Below are 25,482 nucleotides of genomic sequence, written 5' to 3' on the forward strand. Positions count from 1 at the left end.
CATGATTGTAAGTTTCCTGAAGCCTCCCAGCCATGTGGAAGTCAGTCAATTAAACCTCTTTTGTTTATAAATTACCCAGTCTCAGGTAGCAGTGTCAAAACGGACTATACCACCAGGCCTCCATCCTGTGGGAAGATGACGAGAGCACCTGGGCTTGCCTCAGTGACCTTCCCATCTGGCGACTCCAGCCTGTGCCAGCCGTACCTTGGGCTCCTGCCAGGTCACATGGGACATGCCCAGGACAAGCAGGCTCCTTCCCGTCCCCTGTAACCTGGGTCCACCCTGGACAGTTCTTGTGTCCCTGGGACAGCAGATCCTGGAGATTTCAGTCCTTGGGCAGTTTTTGGGTTGTTCTGAGAATGTGGGCATGGCCCGGGGTGGTGGACACTCAAGGCTGTAGCAGTCCCCAGGAGAGGGGAGCTCTGAGATGCTGCTCCCAAGAGCAACTGTGACCGGGCAGGTGTGGGAGGCATGAGGCTGGCCTGAGGTCTACTGATGAGTCACACAGGGTGGCAGAGGGGCAGCTCCTTCTCTCTCTCCCACAACACTCACTCCCTAGAGACACAGAGGCCAGGTGGACCCAAGGGACCCCTAAAGACTGACATTAGGGGGGCTGCTGAGGGAACACCGAGGGACACCTGCGCCAGCCACCAGCTGCAGATGCTGGGCAGAACTGAGCCTGTCTACAAGCCAATAACACAAGGTCCTTGGAGACTGTTAGCGGCCGAATCAACTCTTTTTTTCTTTTTTCTTTTGGAGACAGGATCTCACTGTCTCCCAGGCTGGACTGCAGTGGCAAGATCCTAGCTCACTGCACCTTTGAACTGGACTCAAGTGATCTTCCTGCCTCAGCCTCCTGAGTAACTGGGACCAAAGGCACTTGACACCCCGTCTAGTAAATTAAAAAAATTTTTTGGTAGAAAAAGGGTCTTGCTATGTTGTCCAGCCTGGTCTCCAACTCCCAGCCTCAAGCCATGCTCCCACCTCTGCCTCTCAAAGTGCTGGCATTATAGGCATGAGTCACCACAGCGGGCCCTATGCTTAACGATCATAGCTCACTGCAGCCCTGAGCTCCTGAGCCAAGTGACCCTCCCATCTCAGCCTACTGAGTAGCTGGGACTATGGGTGTGGGCCACCATGCCCAGCTAATTTTCAATTTTTTTTAAGAGACAAGGGTCTCACTATATTGCTCAGGCTGATCTTGAACTCCTGAGCTTAAGAGATCCTCCCGCCTTGGGCTCCCAAAGTACTGGGATTATAGGTGTGAGCCACCACATCTAGACTCGTCACTTCTGAACAAAGAGTGGAGGCTCAGAGAAGAGCTCAGGTTGCCCCAGGCTGTGGTCAGTGGTCCCTCTGCTAGCCCAGATGGGCCATGTGTCCTGGTGTCCTGGCCCCTTTGTGGCCCCTGCCTTCCACTGGGACAGGCTCTGGGTCTTGCTTTACCAATAGAATGTGGTAGAAGTGACGGGGTGTCACTTCCTGAAGCCTGGCAGCTTCCCAGGAGGCCAGTGGCCCCGTAGGGTGTCTACCCTGGGACTGTGGTATGGTACAAAACCAACCCAGCCTGAGGAGGCCATGGAGGGAAGGAGCCAAGCCCATGGCCACCGCTGAGCTCACTGTGGGCAGCCTGTGGGTAGGGCCATCTTGGATGCAGGTCCTTCAGCCCCGCCAGCCTGCCTAGCTACCACCACATGGGGTCCCTGCTGCACAAATGGAAGCAAACAGAATGGCCCCTGCTTAGGCTGTGAAGCTTTAAGGTAGTCTGCTACTCAGCCACAGACAACTGTAGCTAGGATCTTATCCGTGAGAAAGACATCTGCTGCGGCCACATGCTAGCCCCAAAGAAAACTGGCTCTAAATTGGCCTCTAGACAGTTCCTCCCCAAACCTCCCAAAGCCTTCTCGAGAAGCACTCCAACAGGCTAGAAGCAGAAAAGCCAGTCATGGCGTACTGGGGCGGGAGTTGATGTGGATAAAGTAGCCCTTGGCTTGAGCAAGCGGACACTCGTGAAAACACATACTGACTATCCCTGGGCATGTTCCTCCCCCCGTGAGTACCTGAACACCAGTGCGCTGGAATGGACTGACCAGGAGTCTGTCTCAGTCCGCAAAGTATGAAGGACCCCCCACCCTGTAGGAGATCCTTGGGTGGTACGTGCAGGGACTGGGGAGACCTGGCTGCCTTGGGCTCTACCCCTGAGCAGGCCTGGAGCACAGCTGGCTCCGTCTAGGACTGGTCTCTGTGCTGTCTGGCGCATCCTGTGTGAGCATCCTACTTCTCCTTGGGTCCCACACTCCCTTTCTGCCCTCAGTGGAGCAGGAGTCTTTTTGTCCCAGCTCTGCGGTCCCGTGGGGCTATGGTGAGGACTGGAGCAGCAGCAGTCCTGCCTGGCCTCACTCAGCAGGGCCTGAGGAGCTGGAGCCCCACATGGGCAAGTTACTACTTGGTTACATGATCCACCAAGGGCCTCCAAGAGCCACCCTCTTAACCCCAAGCTGACTCATCAGCAAAGGTGAAACTGTCCTTGCCGGGGTAACCGAGGCTGTGCCTCCCCAGCAGACGCTCCATGGAGCAAGCTTGGCAGGTTAATCTGGATCTACTCACCCCGTGGCTTTGGACACATGTCCATCGTGCCCAGGTGCCTGGCCTCCCAGGGCACCAGTGTCCACCCCTACTCCATCTTGTAGGTGTCTTGGACCCTCTCCCCACAGGGCCCTTGGCGAGCTGCGTGTCTCCCAGCCAATGGCTGAGGTCAAAGACACAGGACACGGTGTAACAGAGCAGCCACGCAGGCTTCAGAGGGATGCAGGCCTGAGCTGGACGCCTGGACCCACCACTCACAAACCACGTGGCTGTTAGCCCCCGAGCCAGTTCTCCTCATCTCTAACAGGAGTAACAGTATCCCTTGAGGGTAGCCAGAAGTTTCCGTGAGAGGCTGATGGAAGCACCAGGTCTGTGCAGAGCAGGCAGTCACCTCAGGCTCCACAGCAGGGTGGACTGAATCACCCTGGAAGCCGCCTGCCTAGACTAGGCCCCAGCTCAAGGCCTAGAGGCAGGGAGAGGTCCAGACAGGGCAGCTGCTGGGGACCTTCCAGTAAAAAGAAAGTAACAGGGCCCAGCTGCCGTGCCTCTCAACTCTTCAGAACGTCTTCCCTAGGTTCACATTCTTTTTTTTTTTTTGAAGAGTCTCATTCTGTCACCAGGCTGGAGTGCAGTGGTGCCATCTCGGCTCACTGCAACCTCCACCTCCCAGGTTGAAGCGATTCTCCTGCCTCAGCCTCCCAAGTAACTGGGATTATAGGCACACGCCACCATGCCTGGCTAATTTTGAATTTTTAGTAGAGATGGGGTTTTTAGTAGAGATGGGGTTTCACCATGTTGGCCAAGATGGTCTCAATCTCCTGCCTTAGCCTCCCACGGTGCTGGAATTACAGGTGTGAGCCACCGCGCCCAACCAAAAGTTTGCATTCTTTGGCAGGGTTCATCACACAAAACCACCTGCCCCTTTATCTGGAAGCCACCCTGGGGCCTCGCCAGTGACATGCAGCTCCAGGCTGCCCTCAGCCACAGGGCGAGGCCCAAGGTGCAGCTAGGTGGGTACAGCAAATAGGATGTGACCAACTCCGATGAGTCTATTTATTTGCTCGTAATGAGACAGAACGCTACAATCTGTTCAACACTGGGCTGGACACTGCAGTGATTAGGGGCAGTCGCAGGGCAGGGTGTGGACAAATGTCCCCGCAGAGCCTTCCAGAAAACTCATCCCTTACCCTGTGGGGCAGAAATAGAAATCACGTGATCGGTGCTGATTCGCAGTGGACGGCACTGTATCAGCCTGGCAGGGAGGCAGCCTCAGCAGAGGTTCAGGCCAGTCAGTTCAGCACAGCATAGCAGGAACCTCCTACCAGCACCGTCAGCGAGAGGAATGCTGCTCCTGCCTGGGGCCTGCCTTCATTTCAAGGGCCCCTGGCCCCACCTGAGGCCAGGAGAGGACCTTGGGCTACCCCAGCACGCTGAGAGCCCCTCGCTGAGCAGCTCTGGAGGAGGAACTCAGGTCCCCAAGGCCCCGTCTGCCCAGGTTGTTCCTTCTCCTCCCTCCTCTTTTTCCTCAGGCTGGGGGAGGCTGGCACTGCTAGGACCCTCTGCCATGGCTTTGAGACACTGTAGTTATGCTAAGCAGGACTCTGCTCCACCCCACCCGCTTTGGAGGGCAGGGCAGGGCAGGCAACAAGCAGTGTTTGGGGGATGCAGGGGGGAGAGGATGCTAGAAGCGTGTGATACACCCCTGGCACTGACAGTCTCTCTGCCTTTGGCAGCTGAGGGCACACAAGGCACAGGACTGCCCCCATGCACAAGGCTGGGCCCTACAAGGCACATGGCAGCCTTGAGGCCCAATGTCGAGCTCAGCTTCCTCCTGTCTGCATGTGGTCAGGCCTCAGAGCAGCAGCTCATGGCAGCACAAGGGAGGGCAGGGAGGACCCAGGGAGTCTCAGTGGCGTCTGTCCTCAGCTTGGCTCTCAGCAGGTCAGCTGAATGGAGCATGCCATGGTCCGATGGGCAGTGTGACCTTCCAGGGCTCTGGACACTGTACATAAGGTACTGAGGAGCGGAAACTGTCCTGGTGTGTTGCCACCTGTGGTGGAGGGCTGAGCCTCAGAGCTCTGTACTTGCATGAAAAGCCTCCCCCAGGCTGCCCACCCCTCATCAGCCACTTACAGAGGAGCGGGGGCCACTCCTCATCCTCCAGGCTTTTTTGGGCTGGCTCTGGAGGGGGACCTGGCATTCCCTTTATTGCACCCCCTTGTTGCAAGGCTCCTGTGCCTTTAGGGTCAAGAGTGTCCACAATACTTGTGTTCCTCCCTTGCAGCACAAAGTCCCCTCTGGCTTTGCAGGATGGAGCTGCAGGAACAGGCAGCAGAGTGAGAGAGGCCCAGCAAGGGCAGTCCCTTCCCGGTGAATGCAGCCACACCGGGTCAGCCCTGGGGATGGTGCATGTGCAGGGAGGCAAGGCCAGGGCAGCGGGCAGAGACAGAGGTTTCCAGAAGCAGGAAGGAAAGCTGGAGAGCCTACGGGAAAGAGAAGAGCAGAGCAGGGTGAAGGCCCAGTGGAGATGCTCTACCCACCCCACACCCTGCCTATGGGTCACAGCTGGGTCTGGGCACTCCAGGAACACCAGGCCTTCTCCAGGCCACAGTGCCTGCCTGCAGCCACCAGGCGCCTCTCGGTCCTCGCACAAATAAAGGCACTAATGGCTCCCAAGTCTGGTGCACAGCCCAGCAGCCATGAAGCCCACTGTGTGAGCTTGGCACAAGTCACCAAACCTCTAGGCTGTGCTGGTGGACAAGGTGGTAGACTCTGCAGTCCCCACAGCCCCTTCCAGCTCTGCCATTCTCTGTGCCCATCCAGGGCCTTCTGCTTTTGTGCTGGAAGCACCAAGCTCCCATACCCTCCCATCTGCTGTGGCGTACCTGCCAGGGATGGGCACACTCTGTGTGTGCTCATGACGTTCTGTTCCCGAGCCCGTGTAGCACCGGGCCTGCAGCTGGGGCAGGCCAACGAGTCCGGTAGGTGGCCACCAGCTCCTTGCAGAAGATAGCAGGGGTCAGACAGACAGGAAGGCAGGCTCTGCAGGGGGCCAAGGGGTGGGGCCTGGTGGCGGCTGCCCAGCCAACATCACATGGTCCGGCTGTACTCGATGCCACTCTTGGAAGAGATGCCTGACCATGGCAGGAAGCTGCAGAGCAGGCTGTGGGCCTGGCGGTAGACTCTGTGTGGGATGGAGCAGGGGCTCAGGCTGGCTAGCGCAGAGCCCAGGTGCTGGATGTAGTCTGTGGGGCTCTGTTAAGGAAGATTCCAACTTGCCTGACCACGCTGGCTGGGGCACAGTCATCAGGGGTCCACACAGTGGCCTGTGAGACCGTGTGCAGATGGCATACCACGCTCGGGAGGTCAAGAGCCCACCATGCCTCTGCAGCCCACCTTTCTCTGGAAAGGCTCATGAGACCAAGTGGCCTCTGCTGTGCACAATAACAAAGGGTGGAGTCTGGGGACAGAAAGGTCTTCTGGGTGAGGCTGCAGGCATGTGGACACCACATCCAGGGATGGATGGGGAGTGGGGAAGGGGCCTGGCAGAAGAGCAAGTGTTTCTGGTTCTCCCTAGATTCTCAACCCTTGGGGCGGCAAGAGGGACTACGCCCTGTCCTTACAACGAGGAGGGGATCAACAGTACTGACCCCCTGGATGTCTGCAGGGGCCCATCTTCACATAAGCTAGAAGGCCTGCAGAGTGTGGAATCTCCTGTCTCTTTCTTATTATTCTATGTAATTAAAAATCTTAGATGCATGCATTTGAAAACACACACACACACATGTGCACACACACACATGCACACACGCACAGCATTTTTTGGGCCACACTCTGTGACTATTATAAAGTTTCCTGGCCTCCCTCCAACCTGTCAGGGGCCAGTGAGATTTAAGGGGGAGGAAACAGGGAAGGGCACACCTTTGGGTCATGCAGCCCAAACGGAAGGTATGAACCCACGTGTTCAAAAAAAGTAAAAACCTCTTTTCACCGCACCTGTTTCCTGGGAGGACAGGGGCTTCTGTCTTATTTTGTGTACTGCTAATCCCCAGTGCAATTGGAGCAGGAGGCTCTCCAGCTGGGCTCAGGGGCTCAGACCTATAATCCCAGCACTTTGGGAGGCTAAGGCAGGTAGATCATTTAGGCTCAGGAGTTCGAGATCCGGCTTGGCCAACATGGTAATATGTGCAACTCGATTTGCCCAAACACGCGTCAGATTTACCCACAACACGATCAGGTGAGGGACAGAGGTGTCCATAAGCTTAGCCACCTGAATATCATCTCAGGGGGACCACAGCTCCAACTTGCTCACTGGCTCTGCCACCCTTATGGCCAGGAAGCCACCATCCCTCTCCCCCAAAAGTTAAGGATATAAGATTGTCCAGGGAGGGTGGCCGCCGTTGATGTAGAGGACATAGGTGAAGCCATCTTTGAGGACCCCTCGGATGGAGTAGTAATAGGGGAGATAGTGGTGCTGCTTGAAGTCTCTGTTTTCGTAGAAGTTTATTGCTGTGTTGTTGGTCGTGAGGACATGCAGGTAAATGGCTTTGCAGTGGTCCTGGGCGGTGGTTGATATGTGATCCTTTAAACTTTCAAGTAAGAGGGAACCTTGGGAAGAAGAGGTGAAGGTTACGCAGGCAGGGCAGTTAGGAAGGAAGGATGACGGGGCTGGGATGGGGGCTTTGCAGGAGTCTCCCAGAGATGTCTCGGCCCACTATATCAGAGACCAGCCTTCCTGCACCAGCGTCAAAGCCCCTAAGTTCTTACAGTCAGATGGAGCCTGGTAGCTACAAACCACTGAGAGGGACTGCAGAGGTGGCCTGGTAGTGCCCTCCCATGGGCTGGACTCGCAAGGAGACTCACTTTCAGATAACAAACAGGGTCAATGTGAGCCCAGGAAAACGTGGACTAGATAGGCCTGGGTTTCAAGTTAATGAAGACTCTGCCGCTCACTGGCCGTGTGGCCGAGTGGGATGGGACATCAGAGAAATGGTGGTGAGTGCTGCCTCGTCCTGTGTGTTCACGCTTTCTACTTGGAATCGTGAGCACTCAGTGAACAGACATGAGTTTTATATGTGGTGGCAGCAACAGTGAGAGGTGCCTGTTTCCTCAGCTCCATCCTGGGGGCTGAGCGAGGCTGTGGCAGAAAGGCCCAGGAACGTGTGGAAAGAGGATGGCTGAAGGTGGTGGTCATGCTGGCCACCATGCTGGGGAGGGATGATGAAGGTCTGGCCCAAGATGGGGATGAGGATGGAAGATGAGACTGAGGGACGTTCATGGGCCAGGGAAGAGATGGTACAGGCGGAATGGGGGGTGGGTGGGTGCCAAGCTGTGAGCCTGGCTGCTCTTACCGATCCCATGCTTCCTGAACTCCTTCACGACGCCCAGACTCAGGATGTACGCAACTTGCGTGTCAACAGAGAAGCTGGAGGCTAGAATATCTCCATCCTAGAGGAAGAGTCACAGAGAAAGTCTGGCTCACGCTCCTGGTGCACGGCTCACTGCACAGCCCAGCCCAGGCCGGCTCCACACCGACTCCCCACCACAACAGGCAGACGGACTCCGAGTGGGAGGGGCAGAATCAAGAGGTGCTGGAGAGTTGCCCCCACTTCCCCAAGGAAATGAGAGCATCCTCGTCCTTCTGGTGAAAAGCTACTGAAATAAGAACACACACAAAAGGAGCTTCTCTCGGGGATGCGTAGGAGGCCTAGCCAAGGACAGGAAGGAAGCTCTGATGCCAGCATGAGGTAAAGTTATGGCATGAAGGGAGCAACTACACAGCACCGCACGGACCTAATGGGAATGCATGCTGTCACCTGACAGTGGACAAATGCAAAGTTCAGTTAAAGAATCACACACTACCCCAGGTGGTCTTGGAGGAGGGAGACTTGGGTGGCCGTCCAGCACTCTCTGCTGCCTCCACAGGCAGAGAACACCGCCGCACCTGGGTACAGCCACCCCACCATCTCTTGGTTTTAGAGGTAGAATTCTGGGTGGGAGTCATGAATCTGATTAGCATGAGGCTCTTATCATCTTCCAACTTCTAAAGAACAAGAAGGCCTTTCTGCTCCGACGTGCTGGCCTGGGGTTGGCCTGTCCAGGCTCCCTGCTCTCCCAGAGCTCTTCAAGCCACAGTTCACCTGGACATATCGGTCCAGTGAGGAAGGCGTCCTTATCACTCTTGTTATTCCAGGCCCACAGGCAAGGTGTTTCCCAGCTGACATCTCTTAACAGGCTTTGCTTTGCCTTGGCCTTGAACTCACTCGTTTTGAAAGGAAGGGCCAAGGCGAAAGGATGCCAGCGTACAGGCCAGAGGGGTCCTCTCCTGAGAGCCGTGAACACAAGCAAAAGGATCCCCATGTCGGCCTCAGGGGAACACAAACACATTCAAGAGGAGGAAGTGCCTAGCCACCACCTGGGGGCAGGCACACAGTCACCATGGGACACTCAGAAAAAGCCACCCGGAGGCGGAGGGGGTTCAGGGGAATGAGTCATGGGGGAAGGTGCAGACCACGTGCCCCATCAAGGGGAGAGACTGGGCCAGGTATGGTGGCTCACACCTATAATACCAGCACTATGGGAGGCTGAGGCAGGTAGATCACTTGAGGCCAGGGGTTCTAGACCAGCCTGGCCAACATGGTGAAATCCTGTCTCCACTAAAAATTAGCTGGGTATGGTGGTGCACATCTAAAATCCTAACTACTGAGGAGGTAGAGGCTGCAGTGAGCCAGGACTGGGATCACGCCACTGCACTCCAACCTGGAGACAATAAGACTCTGTTTCAAAAAAAAAAAAAAGAGGGCCAGGCACAGTGGCTAACACGTGTGATCCTAGCACTTTGGGAGGCTGAGTGCAGTGGCTCATGCCTGTAATCCCAACACTTTGGGAGGCTGAGGTGGGTAGATCACGAGGTCAAGAGATCTAAGTCATCCTGGCCAACATGGTGAAACCCCGTCTCTACTAAAAAATACAAAAATTAGCTGGGCGTGGTGGCCTGCGCCTGTGGTCCCAGCTACTCGGGAAGCTGAGGCAAGAGAATTGCTTGAACCCAGGAGGTGGAGATTGCAGTGAGCCAAGATCGCACCACTGCACTCCAGCCTAGTGCCTGGTGACAGAGACTCAGTCTCAAANAAAAAAAAAAAAAGCAGGGGTAGCAATCCTAGTCTCTGATAAAATGTACTTTAAACCAACAAAGATCCAAAGAGACGAAGAAGGGCATTACATAATGGTAAAAGGATCAATGCAACGAGAAGAGCTAACTATCCTAAATATTTATGCATCCAATGCAGGAGCACCCAGATACATAAAGCAAGTTCTTAATGACCTACAAAGAGACTTAGACTCCCACACAATAATAGTTGGAGACTTTAACACTCCACTGACAATATTGGACAGATCAATGAGACTGGATATCCAGGACTTGATTGCAGATTAGGACCAAGCAGACCTAATAGACATTTACAGGACACTCCACCCCAAATCCACAGAATACACTTTCTTCTTAGCACCACATTGCACTTACTCTAAAATTGACCATGTAATTGGAAGTAAATCACTCCTCAGCAAATGCAAAAGAATGGAAATCATAATAAACAGTCTGTCAGACCACAGGGCAATTAAATTAGAACTCAGGATTAAGAAAACCACTCAAAACTGCACAATCACATGGAAACTGAACAACTTGCTCCTGAAGAATGGATAAACAATGAAATGAAGGCAGAAATAAAAATATTCTTTGAAACCAACAAGAATGAAGACACAACGTACCAGATCCAATGGGACGCATTTAAAGGGAAATGTGTCTAGAGGGAAATTTATAGCAATAAATGCACACATGAGAAGCAAGGAAAGATCTAAAATTGATACCCCATCATCAAAATTGAAAGAGCTAGAGAACCAAGATAAAAAAAAAAAAAAAAAAAAAAAAAAAGGAGAGATCACAAGGATGTTGACACTTGCTTTCTGCTACATCTTAGCACTTAAAAAATCAAAGAAGAAAGCTCAGGACGAAGCTAGGACAGGAAAAGTGACTCAGGAGAGAAAAGGTCTGTGCCAGACAGAACATGACCACAGAGAAAACAGGGTAGATGCCAGTGGATTTGGGTCCTTAAAGGGAGAGATGTGTCTCCCTCTTGAACTTTTATTTATTTACTTAGAGACAGAGTCTCACTCTGTCACACAGGCTGGAGTGCAGTGGCGCAATCTTGGCTCACTGCAACGTCCACCGCCTTCCAGGTTCAAGAGATTCTTGTGCCTTAAAGTAGCTGGGATTATAGGCGTGTGCCATCATGCCTGGCTAATTTACTTTTATTTTTACTTTTAGTAGGGTTTTGCCATGTTGACCAGGTTGGTCTCGAACTCCTGACCTCAAGTGATCTGCCCACCTGGGCCTCCCAAAGTGCTGGGATCACAGGCATGAGCCACCGAGCCCAGCCCTTCTTGAACTTTTAAAGAAATTACCTTAAGCCAAACAAACTGAACCATCTCATCTGCCAGTTGGTGGGTTTTTCCCTCCTCGGCTAAATCCCCAGGTGGTAAACACTAACTCAGATGCTGGGATGACCAACACTGTCAGGCAGAATGTTGACCAAAGTCAGCCATCTGGAACAATGTGGCCATTGTGGCTATGGCCTTACTGTTTACATTCAGAGTGGGTTTTGCTAGCTTGGAGTGGGGTTGAGGTGGGTCCACAGATGCCCAAAGGATTCTTAGAGAGATAGATCTTGAAGGGCACCGTTAAGTTAGAGGGGAAAAAAAATTACATCTTTACTTTCCCTGACCTCGAACTGTATGTAACTAGCATCCTTCAACAGGCTAAAGCAGTCTTAGCAGTTTCTATGACACTGCTGCCAACACAAATCAGGGATCTTTTCACATCACGTTTTAACTGCAGATTCTCAATGCATCACCTGTGCTCATTCCTCCTTCGGAACGACAGTGGTTATGAAGTCTGCCGCTGGGCATGACTAGAGGCCCATGTGCCACGAAATCACACACACAGACATGGAAAAGCACCAGCCGGGGACCAGTGTTGTCGGCCACTTGGATTCCTCGGGTAATAGGCTCCTTGAACAATGGCAGAGGGGCAGGCGGCATGATTCCATCGCAAGCCCCCTGGGCTCGTCCAGCGACAGTGATTGCCAAGTCGTCACCGCACACACATACCTCTTTATGTATTTTGGTCCTGTTTTTAATTTCAGCTACTATCATTCCCACAATGGCGCCTCTGTAGGTTGCAGCAAGGGAGAAGAACTTCTTGTTGGATGTGATATCACGATACCATGAGTCTGGGTACCTGAGAAGAGAACATGCTCAGGTGAACCTGCCACGTGTCAAGTCCAACTAAAGTCATGCCCTAGACATCAGAACCACAGGGGGCACTGGGCCGCTTCTGCCTGCTGCTCTAAGGCTGACGAGGAGTTTGCCCATCACTTGGTCTCTACCCATCACGGCCACTTTCTTAAAGCAGTGACCTGTCTAGACAGGACTGGGATCTCTGACGGGAAAAATAATTTTATCCGACATGAAATTGGCTCCATGGAAGCAACTCATGGAGGGTCACCAGCAGGGCCCTGTTCCTCCACCGGGTGAGTGACAATTTTAGGGTCCTTGTCACCCTCAAACACTTGGATGAGTGCCTATGAGAATTTGTCAGACTTCTACACACTAAAGACCAGAGGAGTGAGTGATTTGAGGAAGAGCCAGGTTCACAGCTGACAGGATCTGAGTTTACAACGCTTCCATGAATGGGGAGGAACCTGCCCTTAAGGGCAATGTGAGGCTGCTAAGGGATGCTCACCAAGAATGTGGCCAAGACCCCTCCGAGAGGAGCAGAGAAGAAAGAACAGTGGGCATAAAGGCCCAGGACATGGTCAGTAACAGGTGAATACAGCTCCTGCCCCAGAGTTACGAGGTCAAGACGGCAGAGGCACGTGGGGTTTCACGGGTGTGTGAGTTATTTTGCCGCCTCATAGCCCAGTTCATGTCTTGGGAACCTGAGGCCTCAGGCCCATGAGGCTTGAGGAGAGATGGGCAGGCCAGGCGGCTCACGTGGCTGAGGCCCACAGTCCAGCATGGCTCCAATGGCTCTCAGGCAGCCCTGGGCAGGGTCCGATCTATGCACTCATTGCAGCTTTTATTTCTCTAGATTAGTTTCCAGCAGTGAAATTGCTGGGCTGAAGAACATTTTTTTATTTTTATTTTTGAGACAGAATCTTACTTTGTCACCCAGGCTGGAGTTCAGTGGCATGATCTCAGCTCACTCACTGCAACCTCTGCCTCCCAGCTTCAAGCAATTCTCCTGCCTCAGCCTCCTGAGTAGCTGGGATTACAGGCGTGTGCCACCATGCCTGGCTAATTTTTGTATTTTTAATACGGATGAGGTTTTACCATGTTGGCCAGGCTGGTCGTGAACTCCTGACCTCAGGTGATATGCCTGTCTGGGATCGTAGGCGTGAGTTAACTCATGAAGCCACTGCCAGCCCACATTCCTCTGTGGAAAGTGGGAATCCGCAGAGATGCACAGAGGTCCCTGCTACCACCCTGCCAAAAGCATGAGGTTCAGTCAGCCTGAGGTGAACACTGATGGAAATGCTGATGGCTGGGCAAGATCTTATTTTCCATTTTCAAAGTATGTGTCAACTTTTTTCATCACAAAAGCTGTATGTGCATATAATGTAGGCAATACAGACAAGAAAAAACAAAAACCTTATAGGCCCTAATAATAACCTACCTACCTCAAACTACTGAGACACTGGTAAACAGTATATACACCCTTGTAAATTCTTTTTCACCCCGGAGTTCACATGTATCCTTGTAAAATTTTATCTTGTACACGTTTTCAAATAAAAGTAGGATCATGGTACATATTGTTTTCTAGTCTGCCTTTTTTCCTTTAATATTTTCCTTTAATATCTTGTAAAAAAAAGATTTCCCTATCAAAAAATATACCTCTTTGACAGGTTTTTTTTTTTTCCTGGCTGAATAATATTGCATTTTTATATGCAGATGCTGTAATTACTCTAATGCACGTAACCAACTCCTTGCTGTTAAGATACTTGAGTTGCTTCTAAATTTTCTGAATTATAAATGGCACCACACCCGATAGCTCTGTAACTGAAGTTTCTCACAGAACCCTTCTGGGGCACTCTGCACACCCTGAGAGGTGGAGAGAGCCCAGGAACAGGGGCCCCCGGATGAGCTGCGTGACCTGGGACCCCCGAGGCTCCTCCGGGCCATTTCTGCGGCGTGGCCGTTAAGGGTCCAAGAGGCCTCCCCTAGCTGTGCACCTGAGGATCGCGTGCTCTCCCCAACCCTTAATCCGCTCCACTTACTCGATGGGGAACCAGTCGCCACACAGGTGCTTCACAGTGTCTATGTCATCGTGGCAGAGCAGGCGCAGGCTGACCTCGCTGAGCGCGCTGGATGGTACCACCTCTGTCATTCACACCTGTCAAGAGAGGGGGCAGTGTCATCTCACAGCCTGGTCCTCCTCATGCTCAGCTTGTGAGGCAAGCGAGACAGGAGAGCACGGAGCTTGTCTCGCAGGTGGACACTCCTCAGCCACCACGCAGAGCGCCCTGCCCCTCATGACCACGCTTGCAGCACGCATTGCAGTCACCCCCTCTGCTGAGGAGACCCAGGCCCAGGAAGGCAGGCAGGATGGGGACCCAGGACCCTCGCTGCTCGGCCCCAGCTCAGGGAAGCCCTGGCCTGCCTGTCTCTCTCCTCTCTCCCCATCTGAGCTGCCCCTGGCTCCTCCCTGGCTGGTCTCACAATTCAGGGCAGCGGTCCTTCCAAGGGTCACCGGCCCCAGCCAGCCTGACTTCTCTCAACCCCAGTTGATGGCTGCTGATGACAGTCATGGGTTCAGCAGCCCCCATGCCTCATCCCTCTTCAAAGCAGCCCGGTGGCCAGGGCAGTGAACGACTGGATTTGCAGGGGAAGTGGCGCCAGCCGGCTTTATCACCGGGGCATGGGTCTGTGCTGAGTGAGTCACACCTAATCTCGCCTCCCCACCCAGCAAGTCAACACTCCTGAGCAGAAAGGAAGAGACTTTGGGGGACACAGTTCAAGTTGGAGGTCACAAGTGGCCAAGGACTCATTTCAATCAGGAAAGGGCATCTAATCCAGGGGCTGGGGGAGCAGCCCCTTGTTAAATAAACCGTGTCTTATTTATCAAGGAAGTTATCATAGAAAGAAAGAGAGAAATGGAGGAAGGCAGGCTGGTTGGCTGGCCAAGTGCTGTGCACCAAGCAGGGGAGAACGGAAGCCTTTGTTCTTTAAGTTGGAAAGTGGCCATTAAAAGGAAAGGATGGGGCCGGGCGTGGCAGCTCAGGCCCTGTATTCCCAGCACTCAGGGGTTCGGGACCAGCCTGGCCAACATGGTGAAATCCCGTCTCTACCAAAAATACAAAAAGTAGCCAGGTGTGGTGGTGGGCACCTATAATCCCAGTTACTGCAGAGGCTGAGGCAGGAGAATCGTTTGAACACAGGAGGTGGAGGTTGCAATGAGCCAAGATTGCCGTCGTACTCCAGCCTGGGCAACAGAGTGAGACTTTGTTTCAAAAAACAGGGAAAGGATGGAATGCTGGGCATGGCGGCTCATGCCTGTAATCCAGCAATTTGGGAGGCTGAGGGGAGAGGTTCACTTGAGCCCAGGATATTGAGAACAGCCTGGAACATAGCAAGATCCTGTCTCTAAAAATAAATAAACAAACCCATAAACAAATGGGAAAAGATACTGCATTCATCCTGCTTTTTTAAGAGGAATTGTGTAGTTCATCTTAGGATTGAGGAAAAGTTCTTTTTTAAAGAAGAATGCCAGCTAATAAAAGTAGAAATAATGACAGAATTAGAAAGTCACCACTATGGAATCACCACAGAAATGACTGAGTCAAGCAAGAATCAGGAAAGGCTGTTAAACTCGCCCGTGAAAGCGGCTGGGGGCAGGTGCAAGGTGTGGAGGCAAAGCCCCTGGGCTCCCAGGACAGGCCTCGTCTTTAGCTGGCAGTCCCCCCTCCACTGGAGGGCTGAGCCTAGCTCTCTGGGCTCCCTCGCCTGCTGCTGCCATGAGTGGGAAGCGCCCATGGCCAGCCAGTGTCTAGGCACAACCCTCCCTTTCCTGACAAGGGGAAGAATTTGGACACCAAATGTGGTCTCTCTGCCAGCTCAGCCTCAGCTAATCAGATTCCTGGAGCCTCTTCCGTGAAATGGAGATGGCCAGGCCTCTTCTCAGGGTGGTTCTGTGCTGGAATGAGCTGATGGGGTCCAAGTGCCAGGACGTTGCTGGCAGGGAGGCAGCACCCCTCTACACGAGCCTTGAGCACCCACCAGCTGACACTCGGCATGGTCCAGCCTTGACCGGGACAGGGCCAACACTGACATCCTGAGCAGCTCTGCTCTGACTCCGAACCTGTGTGGTTCTCAGCTCCTGGTTCGACGTCAGGGGTGCTAAGTAGTTCAGGCTCAGCTTCATAGAGAGGAGCCTCTTTAAACTCACACCCCCTACTCCACCCTTATGCCCACTCCTTCGCTCCCAGGATTCTGGATCCATGCACCGTTGACTCTAAACCCTTGAAAAATAGCTGGGCGAGGCGCCATAGCTCATGCCCGTAATCCCGACACTTTGGGAGGCTGAGGCGGGCGCATCACGAGGTCAGGATATAGAGACCAACCTGGCTAACATGGTGAAACCCCATCTCTACAAAAAATACAAAAAATTAGCTGGATGTGGGGGCACGCACTTGTAGTCCCAGCTACTCAGGAGTCTGAGGCATGAGAATCGCTTGAACCCAGGAGGCAGAGGTTGCAGTGAGCCAAGATCGGGCCACTGCACTTCAGCCTGGGTGACAGAGACTCCATCACACACACAAAAAAAAGTTAGCTGGGGCCAGGTATGGTGGCTCACACCTGTAACCCTAGCACTTTGGGAGGTCAAGGCAGGTGGACTGCTTGAGCTGAGGAGTTCGACACCAGCCTGGCCAACACGGTGAAATACTGTGATATGGTATGGCTGTGTCCCCACCTGAACCTCACCTCAAATTGTAGCTCCCAAAATTCCTACATGGTGTGGGAGGGGCCCGGTGGGAGGTAACTGAATCACGGGAGTGGTTTCGTCCATACTGTTCTTGTGGCAGTGAATAAGTCTCATGAAATCTGGTGGGTTTATAAGGGGTTTCCCTTTTTGCTTGGCTCTCATTCTGTCTTTGCCTGCCACCAAGACATGCCTTTCACCTTCCACCATGATTGTGAGGCCTCCCCAGCCAGGTGCAACTGTGAGTCCATTAAACCTCTTTCCTTTATAAATGACCCAGTCTCAGGTATGTCTTTATTAGCATCGTGAAAACGGACTGACACACCCCATCTCTACTAAAAATACAAACACTAGCCGGGCATGGTGGTGCACCTGTTATGCCAGCCACTCAGGAGTCTGAAGCACAAGAATCGCTTGAACCCGAGAGGCAGAGGTTGCAGTGAGCTGAGATGGAATCACTGCACTCCAGCCTGGGTGACAGAGTGAGACTCTGACTCAAAAATAAAACAAAACAAAATAGATGGCAAAAACACAAAAAGAAACAAAACCTCGGAAAGCAACAGATCAAGGTGTTCATCTGGTCAGGTGTGAGAAAAGCCTTATGGTTATGTACAAAGTCCATATTTTATATTAAGGAATGCACAGTGGATATGCAAGAGCAAAATGACTGTTCTAGAATTTAATTTAGTTGGAGCAAAAAAGTGGCAAAATGTTAATGAGGGTTAGATCTGGATGACGGGTACGCCATGTGGATGTTTTAAAATGTTCTTAATTAAAACCAACCAAATTTCTCATTCCAGAGAGACTGAGTTTCCAATGTGGATGGCAGGTTTTCCAGATGACTGAATGGGAGGCTTCTGCTGCCTGCACTGAGAGCTCTGGAAAGCACTGCTGTGTGCTGCAGCTGCTACCATGGGCCACGGGACCTTGTATTCCTGGGAACGGTGGGCCCTGCGCACGTGGCTGGCACTGACATGCACTCAAATCACAGGGGGTCAGCGTCTGGTTCACTGTCAGTGGAGGCTGCTGCTCAGGGCCCACACATCCACCGAGGTCTCAAAATGCGAAAGGACACCAGGCATGTGACTCAAGCACAGGTACCGTGTTTTTAGAAGGCCAGCTGAGGGCAGGCTCCCAGTCCCTTTCCCCTCAAGGCTAAGAAAACTGGCAAACCCAGAAACAGCTTACCCATACTTCGAACCTCTGGGACAAAGCTAATAAACCCCGTAACATCCAAGGCTGAGGCAGAAGTGTGGGCCAGTTCTGATGCAAAACCAACTGTGTCAGTCACACCCCAGGGTATTTAAACCCCAGAAACTTCTGTAACCAGGGCCCGTTCCTACCCTACGGAGTATACTTTGGTTTTCAATAGATCTCTGTTTTGGTTGCTTCATTCTTTTCTTGCTTTGTTTGTGCCCTTTTGTCCAATTCTTTGTTCAGGATGCCAAGAACACTGATATCCTCCATCAGTAATAACTGCCTAGGAGCCCCATGTCCTCGGCCGAAAGGGGCCATGGAGCAAAACTGCAGGAAGGGCCACCAAGACGTCTCCAGCACCCACAGGTGCATCCGCCATCCCCCACCACTGCCAGGTGCTGGGAATTCAGAATCTGGGGGACACAGAATGGACTGCGTTTCAGTTACCAGAAGGGTTTCCTGGTACCCTCATGATGCCCACAGGTGCTCTACTTGCATCCCAGGTAAGAAAGTCAAAAACAATCCTACTTCCTAGTGCCCTCTCTCCTTGGCTAGACCCTGTCCTGATGCCCCAAGTCCACAGGGGCCTCCTCCTTCTCCGAAGGCACTGCTTCAAGACCAAGGAGTCACGCTGCACTTGGAGAAGTCACCCTCTCCTCTCAATGGCTTGAGAGGTGTCCTGGCCTCTGCCCACGACCTCAGGAGCAGACTCCCAATGTTCAGCCAGCCACAGCCATATTGCCCTGCCCTCCCTTCTATTCCTTCCTGCCCACAGGTCCTCCCTGCCAGTCCCTACCTACACTCTGAGCCCCCAAGGTGCTCCCAGACCCTGCAGGAATCTCAGGTATTCTGAGACCGCTCTCCTACCATTTGCTTCAGTTTCTCAGCTGTGACCTGAAGATTCTCCCATCTCCCTCAGGGTGGCTGGGAACACCGCATGAGACGCTGCTACCAAAGGCCGCCCCCACCCCTGGTCCAGCTCCTTAGTCTCTTTCTCTCTGGCCCAAGCACCCGTCTGACATTTTCAATCTTTTCTTTTGCACAAGTTCCCCTCTGACAGGCTGCCCATACCCTGTGAGCACCCATCTTGGGCAGGCCTCCTTGCCACCTCCTTTCCAGGCAACAGAACCACTTAGAGCAACACCTGCTGCCACCTTTCTGCTCTGCTCCTGCCATTCAAACACTTATTCCTCACTCATCCCCCTTTCTGCCACAGCACACTGATGAAGGTGCATCAACAACCGCCCCTCTCCAAAATCCAGAGGCCCTCCCCAGGAATCCCTGCCCCAAACTCCACACCAACAGCTGCCCCTCTCCAAAATCCAGAGGCCCTCCCGAGGAATCCCTGCCCCAAACTCCAAGCAGCTCACATCTCAGTGGCTCTCCCTCGTGGGCCACCTTCTCCCTCTTCCTATCAAAGCACCGCCCCAGTCCTGCCCGTTAGCACACCAGGCTTCTGCTCAAGAGAAGCTCAAGGGAGACTAGCACGCACTCCTCCATGCCACAACAATGAAAGACCACTTGCAGCCGCAAGGTTTACTGGCTTGAAAAATCCAACACTCATGAACTCCATGCTCCTGTCTTTTGGGTAGAGCAGGGGAGAAAAGGAAAAACACAATAGTGACAGATACAGGCCACTGTCTTGCACGAGTGAAATGGGCTCAAGGGCTAAAAGCAGAGGACGTCAGCAGTTAACACTGCGCATGGCTTGTCTCTCAAACCACAGCTGCCCACGGGAGAGCAAGCCAACTCCACAGCAGCCCTAGCTTCTTCCAAAGCATCAGAGTAGCAGGAAAATGAACCCTTTACTGAGTGACAAGAAACCAACACTCACCACTCTATTTCCAAACAGCCTCTCTCTGAAGACCATTATGTGCCCACAGAGTGGCCATAACTTGGTGCACATCTCTTCAAGGGCAGGCGAGTGACACTGGGGGATTCTGTTTTTACGACACTCTAGAACTGGCCAAACAAATCACTGGTACTGGCACCCAGACTGGTGGAGGGGGAGCTGAGGAGCATGATGGCAATGTGCTGTATCTTGTTTCCCAGTTGTCAAAACCTGTGGATCTGCTGGGTGAAGCTGTGCATTTGGCTGCGGATTAATTACACTTCAGATAACAACAGTAATAGCCACAGGTGTTCTGGCAAGGTCCCGGGTCCCAACTCAAGTCTTCCCTAGGTTGAATGTTCTGTCATTCCTTATATTTCAAACCAAGAATCCATTTGGTTATTAATTTATCAAAACTGCACTGAAATCTCAGGCCCTACCCTAGGTATCAGGGTCTGAGCAGTGAGCACAGTCAGACTCTCTGATTATATGAGGAGGGACATATCGGGGTGTCATGATGCTTTCCAGCACCATTACCTAAACACTCACAAAAATTGCTGCTTTTGCTAGAGGAATCTCACGGCAAACAGGAAAGCACCATCACCCGGGCTGAGCAGGGATGTTCTTCCTCCACAGGGGTCACAGGGAAGAAGGCAGAGATGAAGGGAGGGAATCCATTCCTCCGTGTCCTCCTCGAAACGGCACCCAAGACACACAGGGTTCCCCCAGTGAGGAAGGCGACTGATGTTGCTGTACTGACCCTTGTCTGCCCTAGAGGACAGCACCTTCCTGTTCTCGGGCTAGGGCTGGACTGTGGGAGGGCAGCGGGAAAGACAGCTCGCCTTTTGTGGCTCTTCTGGGTGTCAGAAGTGGAGATGACAAGGATGAAGAGGGGAAGAGGAAGAACAGAGACAAGACCATGACCCAAGAAGACAGAACACTACACCGGGGACCAGAAGATGTGGTGCCAAGACCGGACCTCATGGCTGCCTCTCTTGCTTGAGATGGGTTTCCTTTTTTCAGGAATAGAAAATGAGGTTGCGGATGCGCCTCCACTCCCAGCTCTCACATTCCCACTGAAAGAGCGGCTCAAGACAACTGAGGTATGGGCTGGAAGGGGCCAACAGGGTGGCCACCAGAGCAGCACCTTTGTCCCAGTGACGCTTTCAGCTGGGATCGTGGCAGGCAATCGACTGATAGGTTGTGCCTGGAATATTGTTCCTAACTCAGGTTGAGTGAGTGGGTCAATTGGTTCGGTTTAAAAACAAAACAACACAAAACTACCTGTAAATAATACCAGGTTTGGGGGGAGCTGGGAATCAAATGACAGTAAAAAATGTATTTACTTAAACAGCATTCTTGACTAACACCCAAGACTGGACCCTGTCTAAGGCTCAACCAAGAACTTGCTGTCCTTGGACGGAGAACTTAAGGCTACAGGAAACCTTCTGTACCGCCTAGGAGGCAGTGGGCGAGACGGACAGGGCAGCTCCTCAGTATAAAAGGAAAAAGCCCAGCAAGAGGGGGTCGGGTTTCAGAGCACCTCCTACCCCAGCTTGCCCCTGCCTGGCTTCTTCACTTTCCATCACCATCTGCTGGGTTTTGCTGCTTTTTTGCTTTTTACTCTCTGCTTCTCTGGGTTTGCATTTAAGATCCTCTGGAGTCCAGGCCCGGTGTCTCATGCCTGTAATCTCAGCACTCTGGGAGACCAAGGTGGGTGGAATGCTTGAGTAGGAACCTGTCTCTACTAAAAATATAAAAATTAGCTGGGCATGGTGGCAGGCGCTTGTTATTCCAGCTACTTGGGAGACTGAAGCAGGAGAATCGCTTGAACTCAGGAGGTGGTGGTTACAGTGAGCCAAGATTGCACCAATGCACTCCAACCTGGACAACAAGAGTGAGACACAGTCTCAAAAAATAAAAATAAAAAGTAATTCAAATTTCTGCCTGAATCTACAGGGGCAATTGTGGCAGATATTCCATTCTATACCACTCATTTCAGTATTATTGAAGCTTTTCTTGCAATGACCTTGGATTGTTTTTATTGCCAGAAAAATTGAAGATGCTGTATGTGAAAATTATGAACATAAACACATACACACAGATTTTCTTTTAAGAGATAAGATCTCACTATGTTGCTGAAGCTGGTCTCGAACTCCTGGGCTCAAGGGATCCTTCCCCCCTCAGCCTCCCAAAGAACTAGGATTACAGGCACATGCCACCATGTCAAGGCTGAATTTGTTTTTTTAAAGTAGAAACCGGGTCTCCCTATGTCGCTGAGGCTGGTCTCCAACTCCTGGGCTCAAAGGATCCTCCCACCTCAGCCTCCCAAGTAGCTGGGATTACAGGTCTCGGCCACCACACCCAGGCCAGCTTGCATTTTTTTTTAAGACAGGGTCTCACTGTGTCACCCAGGCTTGAGTGCACTGGCAGGATCTCGGCTCACTGCAACCTCTACCTCCTCAGCTCAAGCAATCTTCCTGCCTCAACCCCTCCAAGTAGCTGGGATTACAGGCATGAGTCACCACATCCGGCTAATTTTTGTATTTTTTGTAGAGACAGGGTTTCATCATGTTGACCAGGCTGGTCTTGAACTCCTGAGCTCAAATGACCCACCCACCTTGACCTCCCAAAGTGTGAGGATTACAGGTGTGAGCCATGGCGCCAGGTCTCGCTTGCATTTTTATATTAAAATAACCTCACAGGCTGTTTTTAGTGGGTATTTAATAGAGTCTTTTCAAATTATGAGTAAAATTATCACCCATTTTGCCCTAAAAGAGACTCAGTGCTGACCTTTAAACTCTGTGCCTTGGACTAGCATTGCATTTTGTGCACTCATGCCAGAAACAAATGTTCTAAACAGAGTCAAAGCTGCAAAGAAACAAGGGAGGTGGCTGTGGACAGGGAGGCGGAGTAGCCTTGCAAAAATACTTTAATGCAATCCTGTGTAACCTTAAAGAGTAATTTATATGGCTATATAAAATCCAATCTTAAAAAATATTTAGAAATTTTAAAACAACCATTTAAAAAAAAAAACATTTAAAAAGAGCATTTTCGGCTGGGTGTGGAGGCTCAGGCCTATAATCCCAGCACTCGGGAAGGCCGAGGCAGGTGGATCACTTGAGGTCAAGAGTTCCAAACCAGCCTGACCAATATGATGAAATACTGTCTCTAATAAAATTACACAAATTGGCAGGGCACAACAGCTTACACCTGTAATCCCAGCACTTTGAGACGCCAAGGCGGGTGGATCACAAGGTCAGGAGTTCAAGACTAGCCTGGCCAAACGGTGAAACCCTGTCTCTACTGAAAATACAGAAAAAATGGCCGGGTGTGGTGGTTCACACCTGTAATCCCAGCTACTCAGGAGGCTGAGGTAAGAGAACTGCTTGAACCTGGGAGGTGAAGGTTGCAGTGAGCCGAGATTGTGCCACTGCCCTCCAGTCTGGGTGACAGAGCAAGACTCGGTCTCCCGAAAAAAAGAGTCGCCCCATTGCACTCTACCCTGGGTGACAGAGAGAGACTCTGTTTCAAAAAATACACATATAAATATGCACAAAAATTAGCTGTAGCCGGCTGGGCGCGGTGGCTCACGCCTGTAATCCTAGCACTTTGGGAGGCCGAGGTGGGTGGATCACCTGAGGTCAGGAGTTCAAGACCTGCCTGGTCATTATGGTTAAACCCCATCTTTAAAAAAAAAAAATAGAGAAAAAAAAATTAGCTGAAGCTGAGCATGGTGGTGTGTGCCTGTAATCCCAGCTACTTGGGAGGCTGAGGCAGGAGACTCGCTTGAACCTGGGAGGCAGAGGTTGCAGTGAGCCAAGATCACGCCATCGCACTCCAGCCTGCGCGACAGAGCAAGACTCCGTCTAAACAACAACAAAAAGAGCATTTTCCTTTTCTTGAGAAGTTGAGTCCTCCTTTCAAGCCTTTGTTTTAAAATTGTCAAAGTAACCCATGTTCACAGAAAAGAATGCATGTGCAAAAATGAAGAATCCTATATGCACCCCAGCCCTAGAATAATTGCTATTAGTGGTTTCTTCTGCTTCCAACAACAAAAATGCTTTTCTTTTTTTTTTTTTTTTTTTTTGAGACGGAGTTTCGCTCTTGTTACCCAGGCTGGAGTGCAATGGCGCGATCTCGGCTCACCGCAACCTCCGCCTCCTGGGTTCAGGCAATTCTCCTGCCTCGGCCTCCTGAGTAGCTGGGACTACAGGCACGCGCCACCATGCCCAGCTAATTTTTTGTAGTTTTATTAGAGACGGGGTTTCACCATGTTGACCAGGATGGTCTTGATCTCTTGACCTCGTGATCCACCCGCCTCGGCCTCCCAAAGTGCTGGGATTACAGGCTTGAGCCACCGCGCCCGGTCGAAAAATGCTTTTCTTAATGGGAGAGGGCTTGCCTGCTAAGGGGCCCACGGGTCTTCTGGGGTTGGGGATGTACAAGTTATGTACACACCATGTCAACTTGTCAAGCAATGTGTTTTTCTGTGTGTATATGTCAATGAAAAGGTTAAAAATGGGAGGCCAGAGGAGATGCAAAGTAATCTGAATCTAAGTATAAAGAAAAGGGCAGCAAATGACAGACGAGTAAGGCATTCTGAATGTAACAGATTCTGGAAAGAATAATCTCTTAACAGTTTACAACAAGAATCAGAATGAGCCATCTTCCATAAAGAAACAAGTCTGGAAAAGCATCCAACAGCACTCGCATGAACGCCAAGGGGATGAGGGAAATATTGCTGCATTAACATTTTCCATAAAAAAGAATCCTTTTCGGTACCTAAGGGAAAATTACCCTTATTTTATAAAATGAAATTACTTTCTTCAATAGTTATTTTCAAGATGGGCCCCAATGTCAATACTCTGCTGGCCAAATCGATCCTATTTCAGGAATACAGTAAACAAAAAGAGACAAATACCATTTGTTTTTTAATAACACTAACTACATAACAAAAAATAGCACTGAAAGTTTTTTTTTTTTTTTTTTTTGGAGACAAGGTCTGGCTCTATTACCCAGCCTGGAGTGCAGTGGCATGATCTCAACTCACTACAGCCTCCACCTCCCCTGCTCAAGCCATCCTCCCACCTCAGCTTCCAAAGTAGCTGGGACTACAGGTGCGCACCATCATGCCTGGCTAATTTCTCTATCTTTCGTAGAGACTGGGTTTTGCTATGTTGCACAGGCAGCTCTCGAACTTGTGACCTCTAGTGATCCGCCCACCTTGGTCTCCCAATGTGCTGAGCCACTGTGCCCGGCCAAGACTATTTTTAACATGGTTTGTTAAAGATTAGAAAATACCTTTCTTTTGTCTTTTTGTGGAAGCAAAGAGAACTAAGACTTTCTCAGAGATTTGTTCTGCCTGTCTGTCCACAACCACCTCCTCTTCATTGCAACTTTAAATCTGTGCTTAGAATGTTTATTTCTGGCTTCAATGCACAAAATACATGCTATTCCAAGTGTATGGGGGTTTAAGAGTCCATTTTAGGGCAAAATGGATAATAATTTCACTCATAACTTGAAGAGACATTGGAACATCTCTAAGCTGTTGTACTCACAGCCAATTCTCGAAACGGCTTCTCGGAATGGCCCCTTCTAGCTACTGGCCCCTGGCTGAGACCGAGATGGGGAATCCCGTCTGAGTTGCTGACAAGGTGGGACTAGGGAGTGGCCTTTACTTGCTTCCTCTCTACCTGACGGTCTTAGCTTAGAGCTGTGGCCATCTTGGGGTGACTAGCACTGCTCTGCCCACATCCACAGTGGGGCATTCTGGCTCCCTTAAGCACCACTGACTATGGACAAGGACCCCAAACCACTTCCTGCAGAAACC

General features: G+C 51.5%; 1 protein-coding gene across 6 annotated transcripts in view; it reads right to left on the reverse strand.

The window, feature by feature from the left end:
* The window catches only part of NAA60 (N-alpha-acetyltransferase 60, NatF catalytic subunit), a 47,414-nt gene that overhangs the window by 4,332 nt on the left and 17,600 nt on the right, over positions 1–25,482 (reverse strand). For 5 of the 6 annotated variants that reach the window (XM_037729881.1, XM_037729882.1, XM_037729883.1 and 2 more), the window contains 6 exons: positions 13,920–14,035; positions 11,752–11,881; positions 7,938–8,034; positions 6,960–7,194; positions 5,472–5,833; positions 3,626–5,069 (listed from right to left, as the gene is read on the reverse strand). In XM_037729881.1, the coding sequence (XP_037585809.1) occupies positions 5,677–5,833; positions 6,960–7,194; positions 7,938–8,034; positions 11,752–11,881; positions 13,920–14,029 (729 nt within the window). In that variant the 5' untranslated portion in view covers positions 14,030–14,035 and the 3' untranslated portion in view covers positions 3,626–5,069; positions 5,472–5,676. Of the gene's footprint in view, positions 1–3,625; positions 5,070–5,471; positions 5,834–6,959; positions 7,195–7,937; positions 8,035–11,751; positions 11,882–13,919; positions 14,036–25,482 lie in introns of those variants that run through there. The other variant, XM_017504499.2, reaches the window with a different exon arrangement.

Source organism: Cebus imitator, unplaced genomic scaffold, assembly GCF_001604975.1.
Source record: "Cebus imitator isolate Cc_AM_T3 unplaced genomic scaffold, Cebus_imitator-1.0 Scaffold322, whole genome shotgun sequence".
Taxonomy (NCBI): domain Eukaryota; kingdom Metazoa; phylum Chordata; class Mammalia; order Primates; family Cebidae; genus Cebus; species Cebus imitator.